The sequence below is a fragment of the Salvelinus alpinus genome, chromosome 7, assembly GCF_045679555.1.
Source record: "Salvelinus alpinus chromosome 7, SLU_Salpinus.1, whole genome shotgun sequence".
NCBI lineage: Eukaryota > Metazoa > Chordata > Actinopteri > Salmoniformes > Salmonidae > Salvelinus > Salvelinus alpinus.
This window is the reverse complement of record NC_092092.1, coordinates 53,682,602-53,709,342: the sequence shown is the minus strand read 5'-3', so window position 1 is coordinate 53,709,342 and position 26,741 is coordinate 53,682,602. Positions and strand designations below refer to the sequence as shown.

Genomic DNA, 26,741 nt, shown 5'->3' with positions numbered 1-26,741 from the left:
CAGCTCTCTTTAGATATACCAACCAAAACATAGACAAAAAATGCACACTTTATAATTTTATTAACTTAATAGGTTTTAGCAATCATTTCCATGCCAGTCCCTGCATGCTCAGTCTGAGCAAGTGAAGCAATGTTCTACGTTTATCTACATTCAAACTGAAAGTTATTCTTGAATTTGGTGGTTGTAATACTCAACTTTGGCCACTAGATGGAAGCACATCCCCATCAATATTTCGGATTTTAGCGTTACTCTGTTCTGTTTAGTAATCAGAAGCACGTCAAGCAAAAGCTGAAGCAGCTTCTGCTTTTTTCTATCAAATTAAAAGCTCATTAGCCTCCTTATCGTAACATTATGATATTGCAAATTATTAGAATTGGTTTAATAATATGAAAATAATTGTGGAGCTATGGTTCAGAAAGTAGAATGTTAGACAGACAAATTATTCAGTAGGACTGACATAGACATAGCTTACAGTTCCCTCCTTTAATAATAACTACAGCCTTGTGATGATATCTTTTACATGTGTACCTTTTTAAACTGTCAAATGAGGGCTCTTATTGTGAAGCTTTTATAAATGTTCTGGACACAGAACATTTATGGGCAGCGGTCCCGTTACTTCTGCATGCGCAACGGATTGTGCACGGGATCCGTATTATGTAAGTCTATGGGTGGACCTTCATGTGGAGTGGGGGACGTTTAAATTGTCAATATTCACCCGGAATGTCTGAAGGGACAGTTATGGCACAAGCACTGTACTTTACCTTTGTTTTGTCGTGTTTGATATGTGGATCATATGGTCTCGTTTCATCTGGCAATGGCACAACTACAGTGAGGTCTGTGGATTATAATACAACTACAGCTGTTACTCCGACTGAGAGACGAGATTCTACAACTAAACTAAATACAACCCAGAGCAATAAAACCACCAACGCACCAGCGGTAAAGTTGACATCTACAACGACTTCAAAGGTACTGACAACTACTACTAGACCACCGAAAACGACCACCACCGCTAACTATAGTTTCAACACAGAAGACTTAAATGAGGGTATCGACAAGAAAGTGGAAAAAAGAGTATGGAACAAAGAACCTGAGGATGAACCACTCGAATTTGGTGAGCAGCATTGAAATGTATTTGCGGATGTAAAATGCAGGTCAACTGCTAAGTTCAATTTTGAAACAATATTATGTGATGTGTTATTATAGACGTAGGCTAGACATTGTTGTAGATATTACAGACATTTTTAAATGATCTCATGTGTCTTTCAAGTGTCATTCTTTGGCAGATATCTGACATATCACTTCTGCATCAAGTAAATGTGTGAAATGTCTGGAAAAAGACACAGCCAGGGCCAGATTACAGAACGGGCTCACGGGGCAAGGCCCCAACCTTCAGGGGGGTTGGGGTCATAAGCAATGCCAAAGTGTGTAAAATTGCAGGACGTTTGCTTTAAAATGCAACATTTTCTCTCACCCTCACAGCAAAATATGAAGAATAGTATGAGATGAGCTTTAAAAACAACACATTTCTCTCTGTCCCATGTCAAAATGTGTTGAAATGTGGGAAATTAGCCCCCCCCCCAAAAAAAAAGGTTTTCCCCAGGGCCCCAAATGCGGTATTTCGGCCTTGTGCACAGCCTATTGGTTAAAAAGCATCTACATTTTTATCTTTAATTTCTTACATTGAAATCATTTAGACCATGTTCCATCAACAAACAACTCTGAAAACACACATTGCAAACGAATGGGATAAATAACAACTGGAGCGCAAGGCAGGGAAAACACGCTTTACAGGGGGTTGTTATATCTATGCTGCATTTCTGTGGTCTCGGAAACCAAGTCCAGGGGGTTGGTTCTACAAGTGTTTAGCTTGGGGGTTATCAGGTTGTGATGGGAACCAGCTGTCTTGTAGACACAGACCATCAGAAAAGCCTGAGTTAAACTGGTTGAGTCAGCTATCTACATTCAGTACCAAGATACCATATCTACATAGCCTGAGAATGTGTTGTATAGTCCTTATGACGCACATCATACTTTCACATTTGACAATGTGCGTCTTTGTTGATGAGATGGTTTGCCTTTTGTAGCCAAGTGGTCCACCAGGAAGGTAAAGGCAGTAAAGAAGCCTAAAAAGATATGGAAGAAGGTCAAGAAACTCAAAGTCCTACCTAAGAAGCGCAAGCCCAAGGTTGTTAAAAAAAGCAAACCCAAAATCATTGGGCGCCCTTCGCTGCCAGTGAAGCCAGTGGGACGTATGTATGGGGAACTTCCCTGAGTGACATGTACAGTATGAGAATGGTTAGATGCCTAATAGACAACATACTGTATACTGTGCAGCGCTCTTTCTCCTTACCGTGTACAACGCATGGCACATTTTCATTTCAACTTTGAAATGCATAAATGACAGACAACTGACATTGACAGCATTGCTTGATGACAGAGTAGCTACAGTAGCTACTGTGGCAGTAGTCGAGCAAAACAAAACATTCCCTTGCTTAAATAGTTGTTTTGCTTTTGCATTTGTTCTCCAGCAACTGACCCTAGTCTTCTGTAGTATTTCCTGCCCATCTTCTCTCTCTCCCTCTCTTTCTCGTGCTCTCCCTCTCTCTCATTACTGCTCAGTGCTGCATGGAAGCCCCTCCCTGTGGGGGAGGGGGGGCTGGTGCCCCTGATCTGGTCGGAAATGTGGCGGAAAGAGAACTGGAATTACAGGGGCCAGATGGAGAGATATACCTTGAATAAGGAGCCGAGCCGAGTAGGACGTTTGTGTGTAATGAGGCAGAGGGACCGTAAGGCCCCAAAGCAGGGGGACCGTGAGTTATGAGTTTCCCCAGTTTTTCCTCAGAAACAGGGAGTCTAATGTTTTAAATATTCATGTTGGAGATTGGCTGATCTGCCAAGCTGTTTTTCATCATGACTAATGTACTGGTAAAATGATGACGAGTAACCCCAAAGGCCACTGGATAGTTTGCTGTAATATCTAAACTGGATTCTGAAAATTGTCTCTCTTCAACTGATGCCACTGAAGAAACTATACAAATTGTTGAGGTTGGACATGATTTAATGCATAAAGATTATACAATGTTTCCTATGCTCTAAACAGGATAGCTCTAAGAAATCATTGAGTCCTTGTGTTTGCCAATTCTCCTAACACAAATAGTATAGGAGTAAAAACACAATTTTCATAAAAACAACTAAACCATTGTTGACATGAGGTTAATGTCTTTGGCATCACTTCACTAGTTCAGTAGATCAGTTGGCTACTTTACTTGGCAGACTACTGTCAACAAAGCTTGAGTCGTTTTAAACAATTAGCTCTTGGAGCAGAGCAATGCTCTCTGTCACAATGACCCCCGTGGAGAGATCCTGCAGGCCTCTAAGGCAAAAGGGTATTAGGGTTTTAAGAGAGACCACTCACAGCCCTAACACAGGAACTAGTGTTTAGAGGACCAGTCGACCAGGCTTAGCTCCTCAGACAATGAGCGCCTGTCTGCTCCTCACATGGAAACACAGGAAGTCTCTCTTTCCTGCACGCTTCTGCATCTCTTCATCATTCCCTCTCACTCTCTTTCATGCTCAAATACCTTAGAGAATTGTGCATGTATGCATCCACTGGACACTCACTGGTTGAATCAACGTTGTTTCCACCAACTTGGAATAGATGTTGAATTGACATCTGTGCCCGGTGGGCAGTCTCTCAATCTCCCTTCTACTACGGCTCCTGTCAAGGCATTAAATTCAACTTGTAATTCCCATGATCATGTCATGTTCATGTACAGCTTTCTTACACGTTAGATTCTTCTCTGCAAGTCCATATTTGACTTGTGTGTGTGTGTGTGTGTGTGTGTGTGTGTGTGTGTGTGTGTGTGTGTGTGTGTGTGTGTGTGTGTGTGACCTTGTTCTCCTCTGTGACCTTGTTCTCCTTGCGTGACTGTCAGAGTGCCCTCCACTGGGGCTGGAGTCTCTGAGGGTGAAGGACACACAGCTGCGGGCCTCGTCCTACAAGCGCCGGGGACTTGGACCTCACCGCGGTCGACTCAACATCCAGGTGAGACCAAGAACTAGTCTACAGGTCTCTCACCACTGTTAGCAAACACAACAAATGTTACTGCCATTCTTACCATTTTATCCATGCATTATTCTGTGGTAACCACCTCTACAGCTTGTGTTTAGATTTGTAAAATGCACTTCGTAAATCAAATCTGTCTGTCTCGGTAGTCGGGTATTGAGGACGGGGACATCTATGACGGGGCGTGGTGCGCCCAGTATGAGGATAAGAAACAGTGGCTGGAGGTGGATGCCCGGCGACCCACACGCTTCACCGGGGTCATCATGCAGGGACGCAGCTCAATCTGGAGGTCAGTGGAGGTCACGGCACATGTTCACCAAGCCCCCATTGTGCAGTGATGTAGCCATAGCAATGAATTGTATGTATTGTAAATGTCGTATGGACATTGTTAAATAGTTGCACCTGTCTTTCCTAACAGTTGGGACTTTATACTCACCTACAAGGTCCAGTTCAGTAATGACACCCTGGTCTGGCAGCCAGCTATGAATGGGACTAAAGAGGCAGTGAGTTGATTCAGTACAATACATTAAAATATGATATGTAGTAACCATAAACTATTGCCTTCTTCCCATTACTTTCACTGCAACATTCAGATATTCCACCCATTTTTATATTTTGAATAGCTTACTATTTTATTCCTCATTACCCAATTGTCAAGTTGCTGTATCACATCCGGCCGTGATTGGGAGTGCCATTGGGCGGCGCACAATTGGCCCAGCGTCGTCTGGATTTGGCCGGGGTAGGCCGTCATTGTAAATAAGAATTTGTTCTTAACTGACTTGCCTAGTTAAATAAAGGTTCAATTAAAAAATAAATAATTAAAAAATAAAATAATTAAAAAATAAAATATATCATTATGTGGTCCAGTGAGGTATTCATATCTACCGTGCTCTGACATCATTGACCAATGACATTCCACTGCCTGTTGGCAAGCTGACCATGGCACTGACAGTTTGCCCTGGCCAAAGCTGACTCCACTGTGCCAACCTTGTCAACTGTGCCAACCTTGCCAACCCACAAGCCTTACTCTCTATGGGCACACTGTGGCAGATTGCACCATCTAGTTACCAGTCTGTGGCACTGGTTTGGCAAAGGGGTAGAGTGAAAATGTGACTGGCAGAAAGACGGAAACTGCAAAATGGGAAGTTATTGTATAATCTATGCAGTCTGCAATTCGAGAAACAATAAATAAATACTTCATTGAATATGAAGTCATCTCTTCATAGAGCATGACCTATCTCCACTATTGGCTTTTTCCTGTACTGTAGGTATTTGAGGGGAACCAGGATACTGAAACTCCAGTGTTGGCCCTATTTAACGAGTCGGCAACAGTGGCGCGCTACATCCGCATCAATCCACAGAGCTGGTACGAGAACGGAACTATCTGTCTGAGAGCTGAGGTTCTGGGCTGTACCCTACCAGGTTTGTCCACCACCATCATCACAACATCCTCCCAACACTAGATTAAGACACAGGAATCATAACCTCTAACGACATTCAAATGTTATTGCATTTCCATTATGTTGCGTCTCTCCCCTCCTGTAGATCCTAACAATATCTACGCTTGGCAGCAGACAGAGCAAGGCACCCAAGACAAGCTGGACTTCAGACACCACAACTACAAGGAGATGAGGAAAGTAAGGCCTGAAGTGGAGACCTTCAGCACTCACCCATAGGCTACTGGTGTAGTTTTAGGGTTCTTTAGAATTATGGTAGAGCAGATTTGATAATGAACTGACCACCTTCACAGCCATACATCAACTCAACTACATCCTGTTCTCTTCCAAAAATTAACAAATATCTGACCAATAAGAATATAGCAGCAACTCTCAACCGGTGGTGTGGGAGGGGGAGTTATAACTCAAATTTGGGTCGCGAGAGGTTTCGAATGGGTTGCGTGTGTCTGAGAGACTTATCATTATAATTCCAAACAACTGATTCACCATATTTTAGAACTACACAACAGTGACTTAGAAAATAATACAATTTCTCATGAAAAAAAATCCTACGCTGGCTCAGATTTTGTGATGTTGTGCATTATAAACATAGCAGCAGGGACATGGCATGCAACAGTTAGCAAGAAACTTCCTCCCTTCACTTCAATCTACTCTCTGGCGCTTGACTGAATCTGTCCTGGAAGCAGAGGGTTTCTGGTTGGAGCTCCCTCCCCCAGTCTCACCGAAAAACAAATATTATTAGTGTTTTTTTCTTCTCCTCACTACACTGCCACTACCGCACAGTAAAGAGCTTGAGGTGAGTCTGACCGGTAGGATGTAACATTAGGCTCGTGTCCACACATACTCACATACCGCACTACACATACCGCACTCCCCCCATGTGCTCAGCAAACTAAACCAAGACTATGTATCCATTTGTATGGTAGACAAACTGTACTGTACATACTGATACATCCTTCTCAGTCACACTTAACCATCATAAGACAGTGCAACTCAATCCATTCCTGGTGGACCCCCCAGATGCAAAAATATATCTTTCCCCCAAAAATGTGCATACACTGGGGGTCCCACAGGAATGGAAGTCTTATGCCCACCAGACAACACCATAACTCTGTCCCTCCTCAGCTCATGAAATCAGTGACCGAGGCCTGCCCTGACATCACACATATCTACAGCATCGGGAAGAGTCACATGGGTCTCAAGATGTACGTCATGGAGATCTCCGACCACCCTGGAAAGCATGAGCTGGGTGAGTAGATATAGGCCTATTTCACCTTATGAAGTTTTAGCATAAGGAAATGCTACATAGCTTACAGCCTGGCCTCATAGACTAGACGTAACAAATTAAATGTAAATCAGGGACACTCAAATTAGAATGATATGTTATGTTTGGTATGGTTACATAAGACAGAAGGTTACTTAAAAAATAATAAAGTAGGGTGGATGGCTGGGTGGGTGTATAACGCGAATGTAACGCGAATAGCAAGCCAAAGGTTGCGTGTTCAAATTTCAACACAGACAACTTTTGCATTGTAGCATCTTTGCAACTACTTATGTATGTTAGCTAACCCTTCCCCTAACCCTAAAACGTAACCCGTAGCATTAGCGTTAGCCAACTAGCCACCTAGCTAACGTTAGTGACAACAAATTGTAATTCGTAACCTGTCATACGTTTTGCTAATTCATAAAATATTGTACGAATTGGAATTCACAACATACACTACATGACCAAATGTATATGGACACCTGCTCGTCGAACATCTCATTCCAAAAATCATGGGCATTAATATGGAGTTGGTCCCCCCCTTTGCTGCTATAACAGCCTCCACTCTTCTGAGAAGGCTTTCCACTAGATGTTGGAACATTGCTGCAGGGACTTGTTTCCTTTCAGCCACAAGAGCATTAGCGAGGTCGGGTGCTGATGTTGAGCGATTAGGCCTGGCTATCAATCAGCGTTCCAATTCATCCTAAAGGTGTTCGATGGGGTTGAGGTCAGGGCTTTGTGCAGGCCAGTCAAGTTCTTCCACACTGATCTCGACAAACCATTTCTGTATGGGCCTCGCTTTGTGCACGGGGGCATTATCATGCTGAAACAGGAAAGGGCCTTCCCCAAACTGTTGCCTAGCCCGAACCATGAAGAACAGCACCAGACCATTATTCCTCCTCCATCAAACTTTAGTTGGCACTATGCATTGTGGTAGGTAGCGCTCTACTGGCATCCGCCAAACCCAGATTCGTCTGCCAGATGGTGAAGCGTGATTCATCACTCTAGGGAACGTGTTTCCACTGCTCAAGAGTCCAATGGCGGCGAGCTTTACACCACTCTATGAAGATTGCATGGATGTGTGCTCGATTTTATACTCCTGTCAGCAACGGGTGTGGATGAAATAGCGGAATCCACTAATTTGAAGGTGTGTCCACATACTTTTGTATATATAGTGTATCATACAAATTGTAATTCGTAACATATCATAGGAAAAGGATGACAGACATCCACAAATTAATACATATCATACCAAATGTAACATATCATACTAATTGGAGTGTCCTGGATTTACGTTTACTATGTAAAGTCCAGGTTGGAACTTATCTGCAATGCCACTGCTATAGTACTTTGTACAGTATGCTCTCAGAGACTGGAGTCAAGCCTTGTTCACTCTGACATGTCTAAAGTGTTTGCTTTGGACTCATTGACCACGCTCGGCGCCCATTGAGCCGGTCTACCAGCTCTGGCAACCACTAATACCCCTCGCCGCCAGAACTCATAATGGGAGAGGGAGTCAGGAATGCCATAGACAGAGAACTGGTTAGCCTGTGCACTGGAATATAAGGAGAAGCCGTTTCAAACTAGTCTTAAAATGGCAATTTAGAATATTGGCTTGTTTTTTTAAGAGAATAAAAAGCGTTGAATGTTTTTTGTCTGTCAACTTGACCTAATTTTGTTGTTAACCTCCAATTCCATTGGCAGAGGATAAGCCAGACTAGTTTAAATGTTCCACTGGCAAAGTCCTTTGCCTTTTCATCCCATGTGCCAGTATGTACAATGTGAACTCAGTCAGTAGGTTCATGGTGATAGAAATGTGCTTTGTTTCTTTTGGGGGGGGATTTTTTCCCTATTTTATCAAACCCCAAATGTTTTGCTGTGACACAAGGCTTTAGGTATGATGCACTGTTACTGTAAAAACTGACCGTACAATTAATTTCATGGCTGTGAAAAAAAATACAGGCAAGATCAACAGAAAGGAGAGGACAGAAATGTAAATAGTTTATGTCAGGGTGTCTGAGGTTCTTGTTGTCCAAAGAATGTACTGTCTGTGATTTACATGCTTTGACACAGTCAGGACCTGTGCCATTCAGACTCTCTGTACAGGTGTTTTCTATCAACAATGCATTCATTCTGTGGTTAAGACTAGGGGCCTAATTTCAACCGGAACAGTAACCATGATTCCATATCCATTCTTGCTGTGTTATGAGAACACAGTTTTAAACCAACGTGGAATACATTTTACATTTACATTTAAGTCATTTAGCAGACGCTCTTATCCAGAGCGACTTACAACTTTGAATTGACGTCTGTGCCCAGTGGAAGCATATTTTTTAGTCTTACAGTATCTCAGAGATCCAGTTAGTAATGTTGACTTCATAGGCCATCTAGGGACAAAATTCTAATCGTTGTCATGAGATTTGAGATTTTTTTATTTATTATTTAGATCTATCTAACTATGATTTGAATGGGTGGTTTGTGTGGTGTGAATTAGAAAGGGGAGGTTAAAAAAACGTTCCAGGAACATTGCACTCGGAACCTACAGAAGCCCCTTGAGCATAGGAACAGACGTGGCTTGTGCTCCTCTAAAGCCGAGAGTAAATCTCCCAACCAAATCATAATTTTGTTAATAAATTATTAAGTCTGCACCAGGTCGTTAAGTTAGATTCAGTCCAATCACACCAGTGTATTGTTATGTTTGCCAAGTAAAAGCCACAGTTTGAAATGCTGTTGATTGAATTTACACCCAGCCATATCTCTTTGGGCCCGCCCCGGAAATGTTGTTACTTGACTCTTGGGAAGTGGCTCAAGGGAAGTGGTCAAAAACCACAAAGCTATCTAGGGAGGATGTGCTCGATTTCAGAACTGTCTGCCAGTGGATTATATAAGGGTAAACTAGAGCGGCATGGAAGAATAGCTTCTAACCTAATGGTCACAACCAATGATGTACTGTATATTAACCCTGGATTGCAGATGCTATGTTTTGGCCATTGAGAGACTTTGAAGCCACTGGTCGGCCATATTGGCACTACCCCGTAGGAGATATATTACAACATTGGGGGAGTGCCAAGATGGAGGCTAGGTGGCTTCAACACAGCGCCACCTATCAGTCATCTAGTGCATATATAAATCATTGGTCACAACAACTTTTGTAGCCACTGCTATGCTGTGTTTACATATGTGCTTTGTCTCTCTCTGCAGGCGAGCCAGAGTTCCGCTATGTGGCTGGCATGCATGGGAATGAAGCCCTGGGTCGGGAGCTGCTGCTCAACCTGATGCAGTATATCTGTCAGGAGTACAAACTGGGAAACCAGCGCATCGTCCGGCTGGTCAAGGAGACACGCATCCACTTGCTGCCATCCATGAACCCCGATGGTTATGAAATGGCCTTCAAGAAGGTCTCAGAAAACATGTTATAACATGTTTTGTTGTAATATAATATATTATAGTGTTATTACTGAGAGTATATTTTAATCAACATTACTGGTCAAATATCCTTTAACTGTTCAGAGGCCCATGTTGACCTCTGACCCTTCTCTCATCCCAGGGTTCCGAGTTGGCGGGGTGGGCGCTCGGTCGCTATAGCTACCAGGGCATCGACATGAACCACAACTTTGCTGACCTGAATAAAGTAATGTGGGATGCTATTGAATTTGACTTCCAAAATAACGATAAGTCCAAACTCATCAACCACTACATCCCCATACCAGAGTACTATACCTCAGAGGACGCCTTTGTAAGTTGACATTCAGAATTCACATGCATACATCAAATCACCAAATAGTATCCACTCTATGATATTGTGTTAGAGAATTGGGGAAAATCAAGAATGTGAACATTTTCTTAAATCTATCTGCAAAAATATTATTCTGCGATAATTGGCTTTAAAGTTCTGAACCCTCATTGGTTTGAATGGTATTCTTTTGAACTAAACATGAATTGGCGTATTTAGAGTACTATATAGGTAAAGAACATTGAACAGAACAAGGCTATGTCAATAATTCAATTTTGACAAAAATGCAGATACTGTATAACCTTATAGAACCAAGCTCTTGATTTGTCATATAGCAATATCCTTGAGAATATGTCAAAATTGTTGTACTTCACTATATTGTTTTAATGCATTATTCCTGTGGCATTGACCTATATCCAATAGGTGGCCTTAGAGACGCGTGCTGTCATTAACTGGATGCAGAACATCCCGTTCGTATTAAGTGCCAACCTCCACGGGGGTGAACTGGTGGTCACCTACCCCTTCGACAGGACTGAAGACTGGGCACCTCACGATGACACCCCTACACCGGACAATAGTTTCTTCCGCTGGCTGGCCACGGTCTATGCCAGCACCAACCAGGTCATGTCAAATCCAGACCGCCGGCCTTGTCACAATGAAAACTTCCAACGCTACAACAACATCATCAACGGAGCCAACTGGCACACGGTCCAAGGAAGTGAGAATTCCACCACTTTTATGGTTATGCATTTTGTGATCTTGTTCATCTCATCATTGTCTTTGAAAAGCAGGGTACTGTACTGTCATTTCAAGTACCATTTTAAGATTTACATTCTTGATTATTTGCCTGAAATCTATTCCAGGCATGAATGATTTCAGCTATCTACACACCAACTGCTTCGATGTGACAGTGGAGTTGTCCTGTGATAAGTTCCCCCATGCCAGTGAGCTGCCCATCGAGTGGGAGAACAACAAAGAGTCTTTACTGATCTACATGGAGCAGGTCCGTCCATCAATAGTGTCGAATACAGTTTAAACACACCATGATGGTGTTGTTGATCTCTAGATTTTTGCTTTGTATTGAAGGTCCACAGAGGACTCAAGGGTGTGATCAGAGACAAAGACACAGAGGCTGGCATTGCAGATGCCATAATCAAAGTGGATGACATCGACCACCATATTAGATCAGGTGGGCTGTCTACCTCCTCACATGCACATTTTTTCACATCAGTAAATGATTCAAGAAGAAAACCTCAAAATTATGTCGTAAAATTGCACCTAGAGGGCACTGCAGGAATATGTTATGAAAGGTGTAGGCCAGAGAAGCCTACCACTAACCAGTAGCCATGTTGTGTCCTGCCTCTACTGCAGTTGCTGACGGGGACTACTGGCGCCTGCTAAACCCGGGCGAGTACGAGGTCACGGTGAGCGCCGAGGGCTACAACCCATCCACACGTATGTGCCGTGTGATGTACGAGCATTACCCCACCATATGTGACTTCCGCCTCACCAAGACCCCCAAACAGAGGCTTAAGGAGATCCTGGCCAAGGGGGGCAAGCTCCCCAAAGACCTGCAGCTGAGGCTACGACAGCTGCGTCTGAGAAAACTGAGGGCCAGCACCAAGGCCATCAACAGTAGGCGTGCGGCTGCTAGCAGGAAGGCACGGGGGTCGTGATTTTGACCCGGCCTTTGGTGAACCAATCACAACACACTTTGTCTGGAGGGTTGTTGTATTTAATTGGCTCGTGAGGGAAGTTCCTGGTTTAAGTCAGTTTAGAAGTCTTTACACCATGTGGGCAGTTCTGTAAGGCTAGCCTACTGAGATACAAAAAAAAATTACATGTAAAATGGATTGTACTTCCGGTATGGTTTAGTGATTTATTTCTGAAGAAAGGGCCAGATTGTATTTAGATATTTGAATCAAATTAGAGCAAATAATTGCAAGGTGATTTTGGATTAAAATACCCTTTCAAACGTGCATAACAGGAAAAAATATTATTTTCTCTTGAAGAACTCCGGTTAGTTACAACAACAAACCAAATGGCATGATGCTGTTCAAATCCACCGTTGGGTAGATATACCACTATTCAAGTCAAATTCATGCCACAAATTACAGACCAAACTCAAACTGAGACTAAAATGACTCGTGCATCATGTCATAGAGACGAGAGCTCTGCTGTTACAGTCTGGAACTGATAAGAGTTCTACATGAGATATTTTAAATCTATTCAAATGAAATTATATGATTTCTAATGTTTGTCTTTCTTTGGTTAATTTTTGTACTACCAAAATTAAATGCTGGCATTTGGATGTCCTTGCAAGCCAAGAGACAATGTTATGAATGGATCCCAAATAAAGCTTTACTTATAAACACCAATAGTTCAAAGTCAAACCCATGTCTTATTTTCTATGGAGTCGCATATCCTGTTGCCGTTGTCGTCCTCCATGGCGTTTGCGGCTGACAAAGCGACACCACAGGGTAGTGATCAGGGATAGGACGACACAGGCCAGTGCCACGGAAACGCCCACCCACATCACCACCGACAGCTGCCCGCTTCTCTGCCAACGAGGAATCATGTGCAGCAGTGGGGAAAATGCATTCAAAATGTTCAAAAAATATTGGAAAAAATTTACTTTTCTAAATTCTTTGTGTAATACTTCAAAAGCAAACCTTTACCTGTCCAGGCTGTGTTTCGTGTTGGTCACAATTCATTTTTAAGTAAAAGTAAAAACATGAGCCAAGTTTATCTCAATACCCTTCTACAGTACACAGTGTCCAGACCCTTGCATGAGAAAAAGACCCAGTGGGCACACACTGGTTGAATCAACGTTGTTTCCACGTCATTCACAGGAAATGACGTTGAACCAACGTGGAATAGACATTGAATTGACATCTGTGCCAAGTGGGTTCAATCGTATGGCCAAGGATTGCACCCACGGTCCCACTTACTAGATTTCAATACATTTTGGAAATAAAACACGTTTTATAAGGAGGACGGGATCCACCCAAATCATGTGGGATCCTGGATCCTTTCACAGCACTATAAGGCTGTGTTGAGACAATTACTTATCAAGGACCTAAGCCCAGCTCATTTAATCCCTACCATTGTGACGCAGAGTTGTCATAATGCTTCAGCAAATGTACATTACACCAGGGGCGTCAGTAGACACAATGCAAGTAACCTCATTTATGTCCCTTTAACTGCCCTGAATGCCTCTACTGATCCTACGGCTATTGTATGCAGTAATCCTGTGCCTATGAACCAGATTTATACTGTTAGCACTAAGCCAGTGTGCCCCAGGAGGAAGTCCACTGTGTGAAGCTCACCCTGATTAGCAAGAATAGCAAACTTAGGCATGACATGCCAGCAACAAATGCTGACACTACACATCCAAGTATATCTGACCAAATTATGAAAGACAAGCATTGTAATTTTGAATTCCGTAAAGTTAGTGTGGAAGAGGTGAAAATATGATTGTTGTCAATCAACGATGACAAGCCACCGGGGTCTGACAACTTGGGTGGAAAATTACTGAGGATAATAGCGAACAATATTGCCACTCCTATTTGCCATATCTTCTATTTAAGCCTATTAGAATGTGTGTGCCCCCAGTGTTGGTGGGAAGCAAAAGTCATTCCGCTACCTAAGAAGAGTAAAGCCCCCTTTACTGGCTCAAATAGCCAACCAATCAGCCTGTTACCAACCCTTAGTAAACTTCTGGCAAAAATTGTGTTTGACCAGATACAATGCTATTTTACAGTAAACCAATTGACAACAAACTTTCAGCATGCTTATAGAGAAGGACATTCAAAAAGCACGACACTTACACAAATGACTGATGATTGGATGAGAGAAATTGATGATAAAAATATTGTGGGGGCTGTTTTGTTAGACTTCAGTGCGGTCTTTGACATTATTGATCATTGTCTGCTGCTGGCATAACGTATGTGTTACGGCTTTACACCACCTGCTATATTGTGGATAAAGAGTTACCTGTCTAAAAGAAGACAGAGGGTGTTTTTTTTATGTAAGCCTCTCCAACATAATCCAGGAAGAATCAGGAATTCCCCAAGGCAGCTGTCTAGGCCCCTTACTTTTTTCAATCTTTACTAATGAATTGCCACTGGCTTTGAGTAAAGCCAGAGTGTCTATGTATGTGGATGACTCAACACAATACGTCAGCTACTCCAGCGACTGAAATGACTGCAACACTTAACAAAGAGTTGCAGTTAGTTTCAGAGTGGGTGGCTAGGAATAAGTTATTCCTAAATATTTAAAAAACTAAAAGCATTGTATTTGGGAAAAATCATTCACTAACCCCTAAACCTCAACTAAATCTTGTAATAAATCATGTGGAACGTGAGCAAGTTGAGGTGACTAAACTGCTTGAAGTTACCCTGGATTGTAAATGGTCATGGTCAATACAACAGTAGCTAAGATGGGGAGAAGTATGTCCATAATAGAGCACTGCTCTACCTTCTTAACAGCACTTTCAACAAGGCAGGCCCTACAGGCCCTAGTTTTGTCGCACCTGGACTACTGTTCAAGTCTTGTGATCAGGTGCCACAAAAAAGGACTTAGGAAAATTGCAATTGGTTCAGAACGTGGCAGCACGGCTGGCCCTTGGATGTACACAGAGAGCTAATATTAATAATATGCATGTCAATCTCTCCTGGCTCAAAGTGGAGGAGAGATTGACTTCATCACTACTTGTATTTATAAGAGGTATTGACATGTTGAATGCACCAAGCTGTCTGTTTGAACTACTGGCGCACAGGTCGAACACCCATGCATACCCCACAAGACATGCCACAAGAGGTCTCTTCACAGTCCACAAGTCTAGAACAGATTATGGAAGGTGCACAGTACTAAATAGAGCCATGACTATGTAGAGCCATGACTATTCCACATCAAGTAACTCATGCAAGCAGTACAATTAGATTGAAAAAACAGACAAAAAAAACACCTTACGGAAGAGTGGGGACTGTGAAGCAACACAAACATAGGCACAGACACATGCATACACACACGATAACATACACACTATATACACACGTACACATGGAATTTGTACTGTAGATATGTGGTAGTTCTGGAGTAAGGGCCTGAGGGCACACAGTGTGTTGTGAAATCTGTATTGTAATATTTTAAAAATTGTATAAACTGCCTTAAATTTTGCTGGATCCCAGGAAGAGTAGTTAATGGGGATCCATAATAAATACAAAATAAAAATAGCCTAAGTATCCTAATACATTAACGGGCAACGTTATCTAGATTTGCTCAACAGGTAGTTCTATGACCCAATGAAAATAACGTTTCTAGACCCATTAAGAATGGCTCACCTTTTCTTTGCAGAGAGATATCACGGAAATGAAAAATAAGTTAAATACATTTGGGTGTGACATAACTATTGGAAGCACACATATGATTAAATGGTGGAAGATTCAATAATTTCACTCATACGCGGCAGGTAGACTAGTGGTTAGAGCGTTGGGCCAGTAATCGAAAGGTTCTGCCCCTGAACAAGGCAGTTAACCCACTGTTCCCTGGGAGGCCGTCATTGTAAATAAGAATTTGTTATCAACTGACTTGCCTAGTTAAATAAAGGTAAAAAATGTAATTTTAAATACGCATTCCTTCATGATCAATTGCAGGTTTCAGGGCATACATACGTTTCTCCGCAAGGTGGTGCTAATGCTCTAGCCTCTCACAGGCGTATTAACTATTTTCCAGACGTCATATTTCCGCGACACGTTTGGCAGCTGGAGGTGAAATCATAAATGAATGCTAGATTTAGCGTGCGGCATTGTAATGTATAGATTTGGGACATACATTTAAATATTAGTTTTTGCAAGTGGAACGAAGGTGAGAATGTATTATTTTGTCCTTACTACATGCTATAACTAGCTAATTGCATGTCACTGACTAGCCTCATGACTCGTAGTTCCATTACACAAGAGTCATTGGACGAAGGTGTCTTCTGTACGGGATGTTTTGTCAAGAGCCCCGTCTCGGTCCGAACATTTAACACGCATCGCTTGCGTTGGACCTTATCTTCCATATCAGCTAGAAACAATTTTCAAAAAACAAAACGTTCAATTGATACACACCTTTTTATAAGGTTATGTTTCCTACATGGCTATATCTCCATGTTGCAGCCCGTGTTTATGGAAGACAGATGGACCACCTGTGTTAATTAATTAGCTATCTAACATGCTCCAAACACCTGTGTGTAACTGAAGGCCGCCAGAAAGTATTGTCACTGAAAGTGTCAACTGTGATAAAGCCCGTTAAGTGTCCAGTAAGTGTATTTTGATTAGTGTATATGATTGATGTGATATAAAAGTAAAACGCTTTGTTTCTAGAACTATGTCTCAATTGAGACTCGATTCACAATACGAGTAGCCCCATACGAGTAGCCCCATAATCGACTAAAGGAGCGTAACGTTACTCCTTATGGTCCAATGACCTTACATCATGTTTAAAGGTGAATTGGCTCTGGAAACCAAAACAGCCAAATACTCCATCTAAACATGAATCGATTCTCAATTGCGGTAGTGTTCTGGAAACATAAATCCCTTTACGTTCATATCACATCAAAATAATTTCACAAATGCAAAATAAACATATTGTACACCGTTAACAGTTTTTTGGCGTCGCTCTTAAGGTTTACACGCAGGTGTTAGGAGACGCAGATGGGTAATTAGCACAGGTAGTGTATATTTAAGCAAGAATGCACGAGGGGGTGTGGTATATGGCCAATGTACCACGGCTAAGGACTGTTCTTATGCAAGATACATCAAGGTGAGGTCTGATTTAACACGGCTGTCAGCCAATCAGCATGCAGGGCTCGAACCACCTAGTTTATAATTTCGTTAACCCACAGATTATCCATTATATTGACCAGATACTCTAGTGGCCGCTCTAACAATGAAAAGAAACGTCTTAAAAAATGAAAGGCAGTCGGTAGGGGGCAAGATCAGGTGGTACCATTCTAGCCGATGAGAGGGCAGATATGCGTGTGAACAAAAGGCACAACTTTTTCCGCTAGTTCCCACAAACACGCATTCAAAATTGGCTATCGTAAACATTCATTAAGGCTAGCAGTGTGGTTAGGTTTAAAATTGTAGAAATTGGCGGGGTTTATGACTTTGTGGCTGTGGGAACTAGTGACAACCAGGTACAACTGATATAAAGTGGGTACTCTTTTTTTCGTTTTTTTTTTTTCGTACTTATATCACTACACTCGTAACAACCTACGAAACTAATACTCGATCAAATATGCCACACGTAGCAAAAAAAAACATAACATTTTTTGTTAACCAAATTCAACACACTTATTGAGCTCTATACCAAAACTCCTTGCTTGGTGAGTGAAAAAATGAAAAAAACACCACCTGCTGGAGAAGAGATTTTGGCCCCAGTTGTCCCTCTCGCTTCTTCCTCTCTGGTTAACCTAACGTAGCAGGCTTTAAAATATGCCCGAGCAGAGTTCCCACTTCCATTTTTCAGAGGAAATGGAAGCTATGTTGAATTAGCTGTATCCCTGAAAACCGGATGCTCCCGGTTGTTGGCAACTCCGCTAAGGGAGGTTTTCCATGAACACTGTAACATAGAGATATGGCCGTGTGGGAATTAACTAACCCTATAAAGGTATCAATGTAACCTTTTTTATTGATTATTATTATCAGATAAGACAGAGAAAGTCCTTATGCTTCCGAAACCTCGACAAAACTCCCCCGTACAGAAGACGCCTTTGTCCAATGACTCTTATGTGTAATGGAACTGAGAGTCAATATCAAGGGCTAGTACAGTACATGATGTACTAGCTACAAAGAGGTTTTAGTTGTAAGATAACCTTGCTGCTCGCTTACAACAGCTTTCTTGAGTCGTTCCTATTCCCCTAAAGCAGTGGTTCCCAAACTTTTTATAGCCCCGTACCCCTTCAAACATTCAGCCTCCAGCTGCATACTCCCTCTAGCACCAGGGTCAGCACACTCTCAAATGTTGTTTTGACGTCATCGTATGCCTGCCACACACACTATACATTTATTAAACAAGAATGAGTGTGAGTTTTTGTTACAACCCGGCTCGTGGGAAGTGACAAAGAGCTCTTATAGGACCAGGGCATAAATAATAATATAATAATCAATCATTTTGCTCATTATTTAACCATCTTACATATAAAACCTTATTTGTTCATCGAAAATTGTGAATAACTCACCACAGGTTAATGAGACGGATGTGCTTGAAAGGATGCACATAACTCTGCAATGTTGGGTTGTATTGGAGAGAGTCTGTCTTAAATAATTTTCCACACAGTCTATGCCTGTATTTAGTTTGCTAGTGAGGGCCGATAATTCACTCTCACATAGGTACGTGGTTGCAAAGGGCATCAGTATCTTAACAGTGCGATTTGCCAAGGCAGGATACTCTGAGCGCAGCCCAATCAAGAAATCTGTCAGTGGCTTCTAATTAAATTCAAATTTCACCGAACCACTTGTTGCAATTTCAATGAGGCTCTCTTGTTCAGATATCGGTAGGTGGATAACGAATCCAGTTGTTTGTATCATCTGTTTTTCGGGAAAGTACCTGCGTAATTGCGCACCCAACTCCGGTCCTGACGAGAAACTCCTCATCATGCAAGCGGTCAGACAAGTGAAAATTATGGTCAGTAAAGAACTTTATGCCGGTCTCTCAATTTTAATAAACATGTCAATACTTTGCCCCATGATAACCAGCGCACTTCTGTATGCTGTAAAAGCATTACATGGTCGCTGACCATATCATTGCATAGTACAGAAAATACACAAGAGTTCAGGGGCCTTGCTTTAACAAAGTTAACCATTTTTACCGTAGTATCCAAATCGTCTTTCAAACTGCCAAGCATTCCCTTGGCAGCAAGAGCCTCTCGGTGGATGCTGCAGTGTACCCAAGTGGTGTCGGGAGCAACTGCTTGCACGCACGTTACCACTCCACTATGTCTCCCTGTCATGGCTTTTGCGACATCAGTATGTCACAAAGCTGTCACAATGATGTCACAAAGCTGTCTAGTACTTAAAAAATATCCTCTCCTGTTTTCCAGTGGTTTGCAGAAGAGGATGTCTTCCTTAATTGACCCCGCATAAACATAACGGACATATACCAGAAGCTGTGCCAGGCCTCCCACGTCTGACTCATCCAGCTGTAACGCATATCATTCACTGGCTTGTATGCGAATTGTTTCAAAACATCTCCTGCCATGTCTTGAAACAGTGTTGTTTGATGAAGGCATTATCTGTATAGTTTTTTAGCCTTTCCCCCCAGCATTGTCCCAACCATATCCGCGGCAGCAGGAAGAATTAAGTCCTCCACAATAGTATGGGGCTTGCCTGTCCTAGCCACTCGGTAGCTCACCATATAAGATGCTTCTAGCCACTTCATATTAATGTTATCTGTTGCTTTTATACATGTCTTACTACTCAAAAGTTGTCTTTATTCTCACTCAAAAAACTCCTGTGGCTTATTTTCCAAATTGGCATGTTTTGTTTTTAAATGTCTGCGCAAGAGTGAAGGTTTCATCGAGTTGTGAAATAGTACTTTTGCACATATAACACACTGTGGCTGAGGAAAGGCACTACTCCCAAAATCAATGTAGTTCTCATCATATTTGCGCCTCTTCGATGGTCCAACGTCCCCGTCTGTTCGGTGCTTTCACGGGTAAGGGGGAAGTAGCTCTTCGGCTGCATCAGATTCACAACTGTCAGTGTCCATGCTAGCTGGGCTAACAACAAATGTAGAATTACTGATGCTAGTATTGGATGTGCTCGTGGAAGCAGAACAACTTGACGTCGACAGGTGCAGGTGTAGTACTGCTGGTAGTAGCAGTACTACCAGTAGAGCTGGTATGTCTCTATGGACGCGGGCCTTACTTTTTAAAATCCATTTTCAGGCAAACGGAATGAGCAGCAGCTACATACGGACCATTAGTGGAATTCCCGCGAGATAGTAACGGTTAGTGTGATTGGATGTTAATTATTTGACTAGGCTACCTGTATTTGACATTGTGTTGTTATTTCGCTGAACACTAGATGGTTTAATTTTATTTTTGGCGGTGGAACGAGGCTACTCAGGCGAGAGAAAAAAACTCACCCAAATGTATAGACGGCATTGCGTACCCCAGTTTGGGAATTTTTTATTTATCTGTTATTTTACCAGGTAAGTTGACTGAGAACACGTTCTCATTTGCAGCAACGACCTGGGGAATAGTTACAGGGGAGAGGAGGGGGATGAATGAGCCAATTGTAAACTGGGGATTATTAGGTGACCATGATGGTTAAGGGCCAGATTGGGAATTTAGCCAGGACACCGGGGTTAACACCCCTACTCTTACGATAAGTGCCATGGGATCTTTAATGACCTCAGAGAGTCAGGACACCCGTTTAACGTCCCATCCGAAAGACTGCACCCTACACAGAGCAGTGTCCCCAATCACTGCCCTGGGGCATTGGGATCTTTGTTTAGACCAGAGGAAAGAGTGCCTCCTACTGGCCCTCCAACACCACTTCCAGCAGCATCTGGTCTCCCATCCAGGGACTGACCAGGACCAACCCTGCTTAGCTTCAGAAGCAAGCTAGCAGTGGTATGCAGGGTGGTATGCTGCTGGCAAATACCTGCCCTAAAGTAATGGAAAACTTGCTGCAAAGCTAAAAAGTTCCAATGTCCATTGACCTTGTTGCCTATGTAGCTAGCTAGGTGGCGTGTATGTCTCCATTACAGAAGGGCCAGTCATTGCTGCTAGCTAGGCTAAATAAAAATGTGCCAATGGTGATTGATTTACATACTACTGTGCAACTTCTTTTGCCCATGCCTACTTCTTAAAAATTATCCTCTCTACAGATTTGTCTGAAGATGCCCGTGAACGTGAGACCTGGCTCACTGTGGATATTACATCAAATCAGCCACCTGTCACCCAGACCTCCCATTCGAAGCATCTCCCACGCTCCCTTTGCCTGTGACCACCACAAAACGAACCGCAGCCACGTCCCCCTTCGGGTGGCCACATTAACACGCCTCCGTCCTAGTCTGCCTCTCAAATCAACTTTATGCTTTCAGCCATGTAGACCAGCATCTACAACCAGCGGTACAGGCTGGTATGAGAGCCTAGCAGACTCTACTCCTGTCCATCTGACTGAGCAGCTACTGATCTCTGTCCATCAGACCACAGGTCTACCATGGTGGGCCAGTATCGTATGCACCACTGTGGCCCTGAGGACAGTTGTCACACTGCCACTTGGAGCCTATCAGGCCGTCATCATAGCAAAGGTCTGTGTTGCATCAAGTACCAAGCATTATATTGTAGTGTTTTTTTTCTTTCAGCCCACACTAGTCCTAACGGGCAGAGTTGAGATTGAGAAGCCCTTGGGTGCATCTCTATAGTCTAAAGTCAAGTGGCATTCTTCCTCGTCTTATTTCCTTCATCTGCACAGATGTGCAAGAACTGGCAAGTTGAAAGCAAATATCCAGGAAGCGTCGACCATTGGTTTCACCTATTTTGCAAATACATATGAGTGCAGGTCAAGGAAAAGAGATGAGGAAGCTACGTTAGACTGTTGAGATGCACCGCTGGTGTAATGTATAATTTGCTTAACAATTTGATATGTAAATGTACAGAAACAGGATTTGAAGTTCTCATCCATATTGTTGTGTGAAACAAGTGGGCTGTGGAACATGATATAGTCACAATGGGAAGGTTTTCTCTGCTGCTTATTCACTATTGCACTTGATACTCCCTCGTCTCCCATCCTTGTCCATTACTGAAGCATCCCAGGAAGATGTTTACACACATTCTGGGGGACTATGACAGGCAATTTAAAGTCAGCCAATGTTTTTCTGTGACTGTGCAAACATTGCTGAGCACTTGGCCTTTATTAAGCATTCTTTCCCACTCCTCCGTCTTCCTCAGCTGTCGGTTGTTTCTTTTTCCAGTTTTTTCCCCCGTGTCCTCCTCCTACCTTCCTTCCCCTCCCCAGTGCTGCTCTCTCTCCCACTGTGTGAGAGTAAGGGTCAGCATATCGCTCCCACATGCCTCACACACACGCAGCAGCATTCTGCTCAAGCCTATGAATGTCCTCCATGATGAGTCATCATGAGAAAAACAGCTTTTTGACTTTGATATTTGGCTGTAGTACATCAAGGTCCCGGACTGTTGGAGGACTTTGAGAACTTGATTTAAAAAAAGGAGCAGTCGGGTTGAATGTTTAGTTGTCATAACTCAGAGAGTGGTCCTTTATGACCAGGCTCCCTGGCCAGCCTGATTCCCTCTACGACCCATGTCCAGTTTTGGGTTACTAATGTGGGCTGTGTAATTTAGAACTTTTGGCTGCATTTCAGGGGGAGTCCATGTTGAATCAAAGTTAACCCCCATGCTCCTCTTTGCCTCCAGCTAGGTTGAAGCCCTGCAAGTGGAGATAGCGGAGCTGGCTAAGAGGCTGCGCTACGAGATCTCGATGCGGGCCAAAGATAAGGGCTGGACGGAAAAACACTGCCGGTGAATAAATGACCTTTGACCTGGGCTCCTGGAGGGCTCCCTCTGGGAGCTTGGCACCAACTCCGAAACCACAGCCTATAAATATTAACCAAAACACAACACACTTCCATGCAGTTTGAAATTTTCTTCAAAGAAAAGTGCTCTCTTGCTCCTATCTGTCAATGTAATGGTGTATGACAGTTAACTTTTTAGATCTGGTTAGTTATGGAATACAATGGAACTTCTATGGAAGGTTCCATGTTGTTCAACTGATATATTACACTATATCAGGTTTCCAAAGTCAGCTATGAGGTTTTAAAAGTAGTGCCTTTAAAAATGGAACTTCCTTAATGGCCTGGCATTTGGGTTCCTTTGTGTCCCATTAGATACAAATTCAAGAAGAACCTGAAGAGGATAGTGTCTGAGCTGTACGTGAGGGATAACTGCCACCCCTTCAAAGCCAGTCTGCTGGTATGGGTGCAGCTGCCCATGTGGGTATGCCTCTCCCTGGCCCTGCGCAACCTGAGCCTGGGGGTGTCTGATGCTGCCACCGGTAAACCTCCACACTCACCACGGACTTGAATCACAATCAAGTCTGTTGTATCTTCTACAAGCTACATAATCATATTTGTTTTGCTTTAAGTTTGGAATGTAATATTTCAAATATGATTTTTGTTTTCAGCGTTGCAGACAGAGCTGGCAGTAGGGGGAACTCTATGGTTCTCTGACCTGACTTTGCCTGACTCTACCTGGATCATGCCTGTCTCTCTGGGCCTCGTCAACTTGCTCATCACAGAGGTGAGGCCCTGGTCGAACTAACACACCCGGCTTGAGCAACACCTCCATTAGACACACAACAGGGAAACCTTTTAGATGAAAGCTTTGATCCACCTAGTATTCAGACCCTGTGGCAGTTGTTTTTACAAGAGGACACTCCTCACCTAACATGCTTTCAGATAGACCTGTGTTCAACTCACAATAGATTTCAGGGGGTGGAGTGGAGTGTCAGGTTTTGGTGTAATGAAATACTCAAATGTAGGCTAGGACAGAACATACTATCGTAGATTATCTACTGGGATGCGAAAAAGATAGTGATGTGAGTTGCTCGCTTGGTTCGGACTAGTTTTGTGATAGTCACATCTGTTTTTGATTTAAAGGGATACTTCAGGATTTTGGCAATGAAGCCCTTTATTTACTTACCCAGAGTCAGATGAACTCGTGGATACCATTTTTATGTCTCGGTGTGCAGTTTGAAGGAAGTTGCGGACTAGCATTAGCGCAATGATGAAGTCTATGGTAACTGCTAGCAAGCTAGTAGATCCCATAGACATCTAGTCATTGCGCTACCACTAGTTAGCATTGGCTTGCGAAACTACCTAACTTCCTTCATACTGGATGCAGAAACATAAAAATGGTCCCCATGAGTTAATCTGACTATGGGGAAGTAGAGCTGTTCATTGGTAAAATCCCGAAGTATCCCTTTAAACGTTTCACTGTTAGTCTACACAGCATGTGACAAATAACATTTGAGATTGGTCATTCTGCATCCCGCGCTGACCCGTAAATAGATATTAAAAACCAGAATTCATTTCCCAGTAGCAATGAGAATGTCGAGATCTTCAGTCTTGTTTATTTGTGCTGTCAGGTATTTGCTCTGCGGAGGATAGAAGCATCCAAGTTCCAGAAGTATGTGACCAACTTTATCAGAGGGATCTCTCTGTTGATGATACCCATAGCTGCCACCGTGCCCTCCGTAAGAAAGTGTGTGTGTGTGTGTGTGTGTGTGTGTGTGTGTGTGTGTGTGTGTGTGTGTGTGTGTGTGTGTGTGTGTGTGTGTGTGTGTGTGTGTGTGTGTGTGTGTGTGTGTGTGTGTGTGTGTGTGTGTGTGTGTGTCTGCATGCTTGTATGTGTCAGCACACGCAACCACAAACCATTTGTCCTTCAACAACATGTCCTCAAGAAAGCTGTTAAACATGCCCCATCACTTTCCCCCTGTAAATTAAGACAGCTAGCACATTTCACTAGCCATCCCTATGGCAACACCCTCCCTGAAACAAAAGACTTCAGCCACACCTCTGTCTCCCTCTTGCCCAGACAGGCATAACCTCCATTGCCCCGTGCGCCTATCCACCCATCACATTACGTAAGGGATGGATGAGACTAACACTTTGTTTAGAAGCCCACTTAAATGGTGATAGCAGAAAAAACACTGAGGATGTTTTCTCCCCGACTTTGGTGATAGTTCCACCAAGTCCACAGACCCATGCACAGGACGTCCCGCTTATCTGGGACACTGTGCGAAAGACACATACACACTCTGTACACTCTACAGTTGGGCAGATGTTGCCACAGACAAACCCTGTTTGTCCCTGAAGACCCCCATCTGGCTTTGAAAGCCCTCTCTCGTTCCTATCTTTCCCAGGTACACTGATGCAGCCTCCCAATCTAGCCCCCCCTCAATCTGATTCGATAATCTGGAGCGTAATTTTTGTTGTGTCTCCCTCGGAGCACCATTGTAGTTGCATAAGAAACTGCCGAAGAGGAACCCAAAACGCACGGGTCCACGTGAGAGTAGGCCTTGTGAAATGCTGCAAGGGAGTCTGAAAAAAATCAGAAGCTCCTCACGATCTTTGGTTTAGTTAGATATATTTTAGCAAGGTGATGTTTGGTCATGCTTTTTCAGACATATATATGAAGGGCTAACCGTATGCACCTCATTTTCTAAAGCTTTCGGTTGAATAAAATTTTACGGCTATGCGTGGAATTCAACTTTGCTTATTTGTCTATGCTGAACGCTCTCTTTCTCCCTTCCTCTTTCTTCCCCAGTCCATGGCTCTGTACTGGCTAAGCTCCAGTTGTGTGGGACTGGGCCACAACCTGCTCCTGCGCTCGCCTTGCTTCCGGAGGCTGTGCCGCATCCCCCCCACGCGCTCCGACTCGGACACGCCTTACAGGGACATCGCTTCTTCCTTTGTCTCCAAATACATCAAGTGAAAGAGGTTTTCCATCTGATAGTAGATAGACTGTAGCCCCCAATCATGTCAATGCCATAGCCCCTTCCCCTGATTCAGTCAATCTTCATGATGAATTGAAGAATTATGTGTGTTAGCGCTGGGCTGGAACAAACACCTGCACTGTACACCATGTATCTCTCCAGGACCAGGGTTGGTGACCACTAAACTAAGATCTAGAGTGGACCACGGTCCATCAGAGAGAATCAGACCTTGTGTACATGGAGTATCCAACACGTCCATATCTGACAAACCAAGTCAGTGTCAAGAACTGTTTGTGACTGGTATATACTGTAGCATGTACATGCAGGTTTACTTTGAAAGGTAACCACTCCCTGTTCTACCCAGGATAACTTGGTGTTGTGATTGAAGACTAACTGGCAATGTAACTCTGTAACTGGCAAATGACATGCAAGAAATGTATTTAAGATAACGACCACAGTCATGGATGATCAATGGATACTACATTTGTACTTTGAACTTTCAGTGTAAATTGCATGAAAGGTTTGTTATTTTGTGAATTTTATTGTGATTTTATTGTGTGCATTTTATTGTGATCCAGAAATTGATGACATCAGATGTGCTCAAAGTTGGAAGTAATTTAGTTAAGTTACATCAGTAAAATAAAACATTTTGTATTAACTGTTGCATTTGGTTAATTGCAAAGTAAGTAAATGTATAATGGGGACTTAGACC

At 43.0% G+C, this 26,741-nt stretch overlaps 2 protein-coding genes across 12 annotated transcripts; both read left to right on the top strand.

Moving 5' to 3' along the window:
- Positions 1–631: 631 nt before the first annotated feature.
- Positions 632–12,901, top strand: cpxm1b (carboxypeptidase X (M14 family), member 1b). 2 transcript variants are annotated; one of them, XM_071410689.1, is made up of 13 exons: positions 632–1,114; positions 3,939–4,048; positions 4,219–4,358; positions 4,488–4,572; positions 5,338–5,491; positions 5,615–5,706; positions 6,652–6,775; positions 9,992–10,188; positions 10,338–10,421; positions 10,947–11,241; positions 11,387–11,526; positions 11,610–11,712; positions 11,895–12,901. In XM_071410689.1, exons 1-13 carry the CDS (start codon positions 679–681, stop codon positions 12,197–12,199), a joined length of 2,265 nt encoding a protein of 754 aa, XP_071266790.1. In that variant the 5' UTR covers positions 632–678; the 3' UTR covers positions 12,200–12,901. The 2 variants fall into 2 exon arrangements, with proteins under 2 accessions (XP_071266790.1, XP_071266789.1); XM_071410688.1 differs by having other exon boundaries at positions 633–1,114; positions 10,338–10,526.
- A 3,318-nt stretch (positions 12,902–16,219) lies between these two features.
- cox18 (cytochrome c oxidase assembly factor COX18) lies at positions 16,220–26,687 on the top strand. 10 transcript variants are annotated; one of them, XM_071410760.1, is made up of 10 exons: positions 16,268–16,391; positions 19,060–19,196; positions 19,612–19,736; positions 20,458–20,519; positions 21,405–21,830; positions 22,955–23,055; positions 23,421–23,587; positions 23,717–23,832; positions 24,680–24,787; positions 25,861–26,687. In XM_071410760.1, exons 5-10 carry the CDS (start codon positions 21,417–21,419, stop codon positions 26,026–26,028), a joined length of 1,074 nt encoding a protein of 357 aa, XP_071266861.1. In that variant the 5' UTR covers positions 16,268–16,391; positions 19,060–19,196; positions 19,612–19,736; positions 20,458–20,519; positions 21,405–21,416; the 3' UTR covers positions 26,029–26,687. The 10 variants fall into 10 exon arrangements, with proteins under 10 accessions (XP_071266865.1, XP_071266861.1, XP_071266860.1 ...); XM_071410759.1 differs by lacking the exon at positions 19,060–19,196; XM_071410761.1 differs by lacking the exons at positions 19,060–19,196; positions 19,612–19,736.
- Positions 26,688–26,741: the final 54 nt, after the last annotated feature.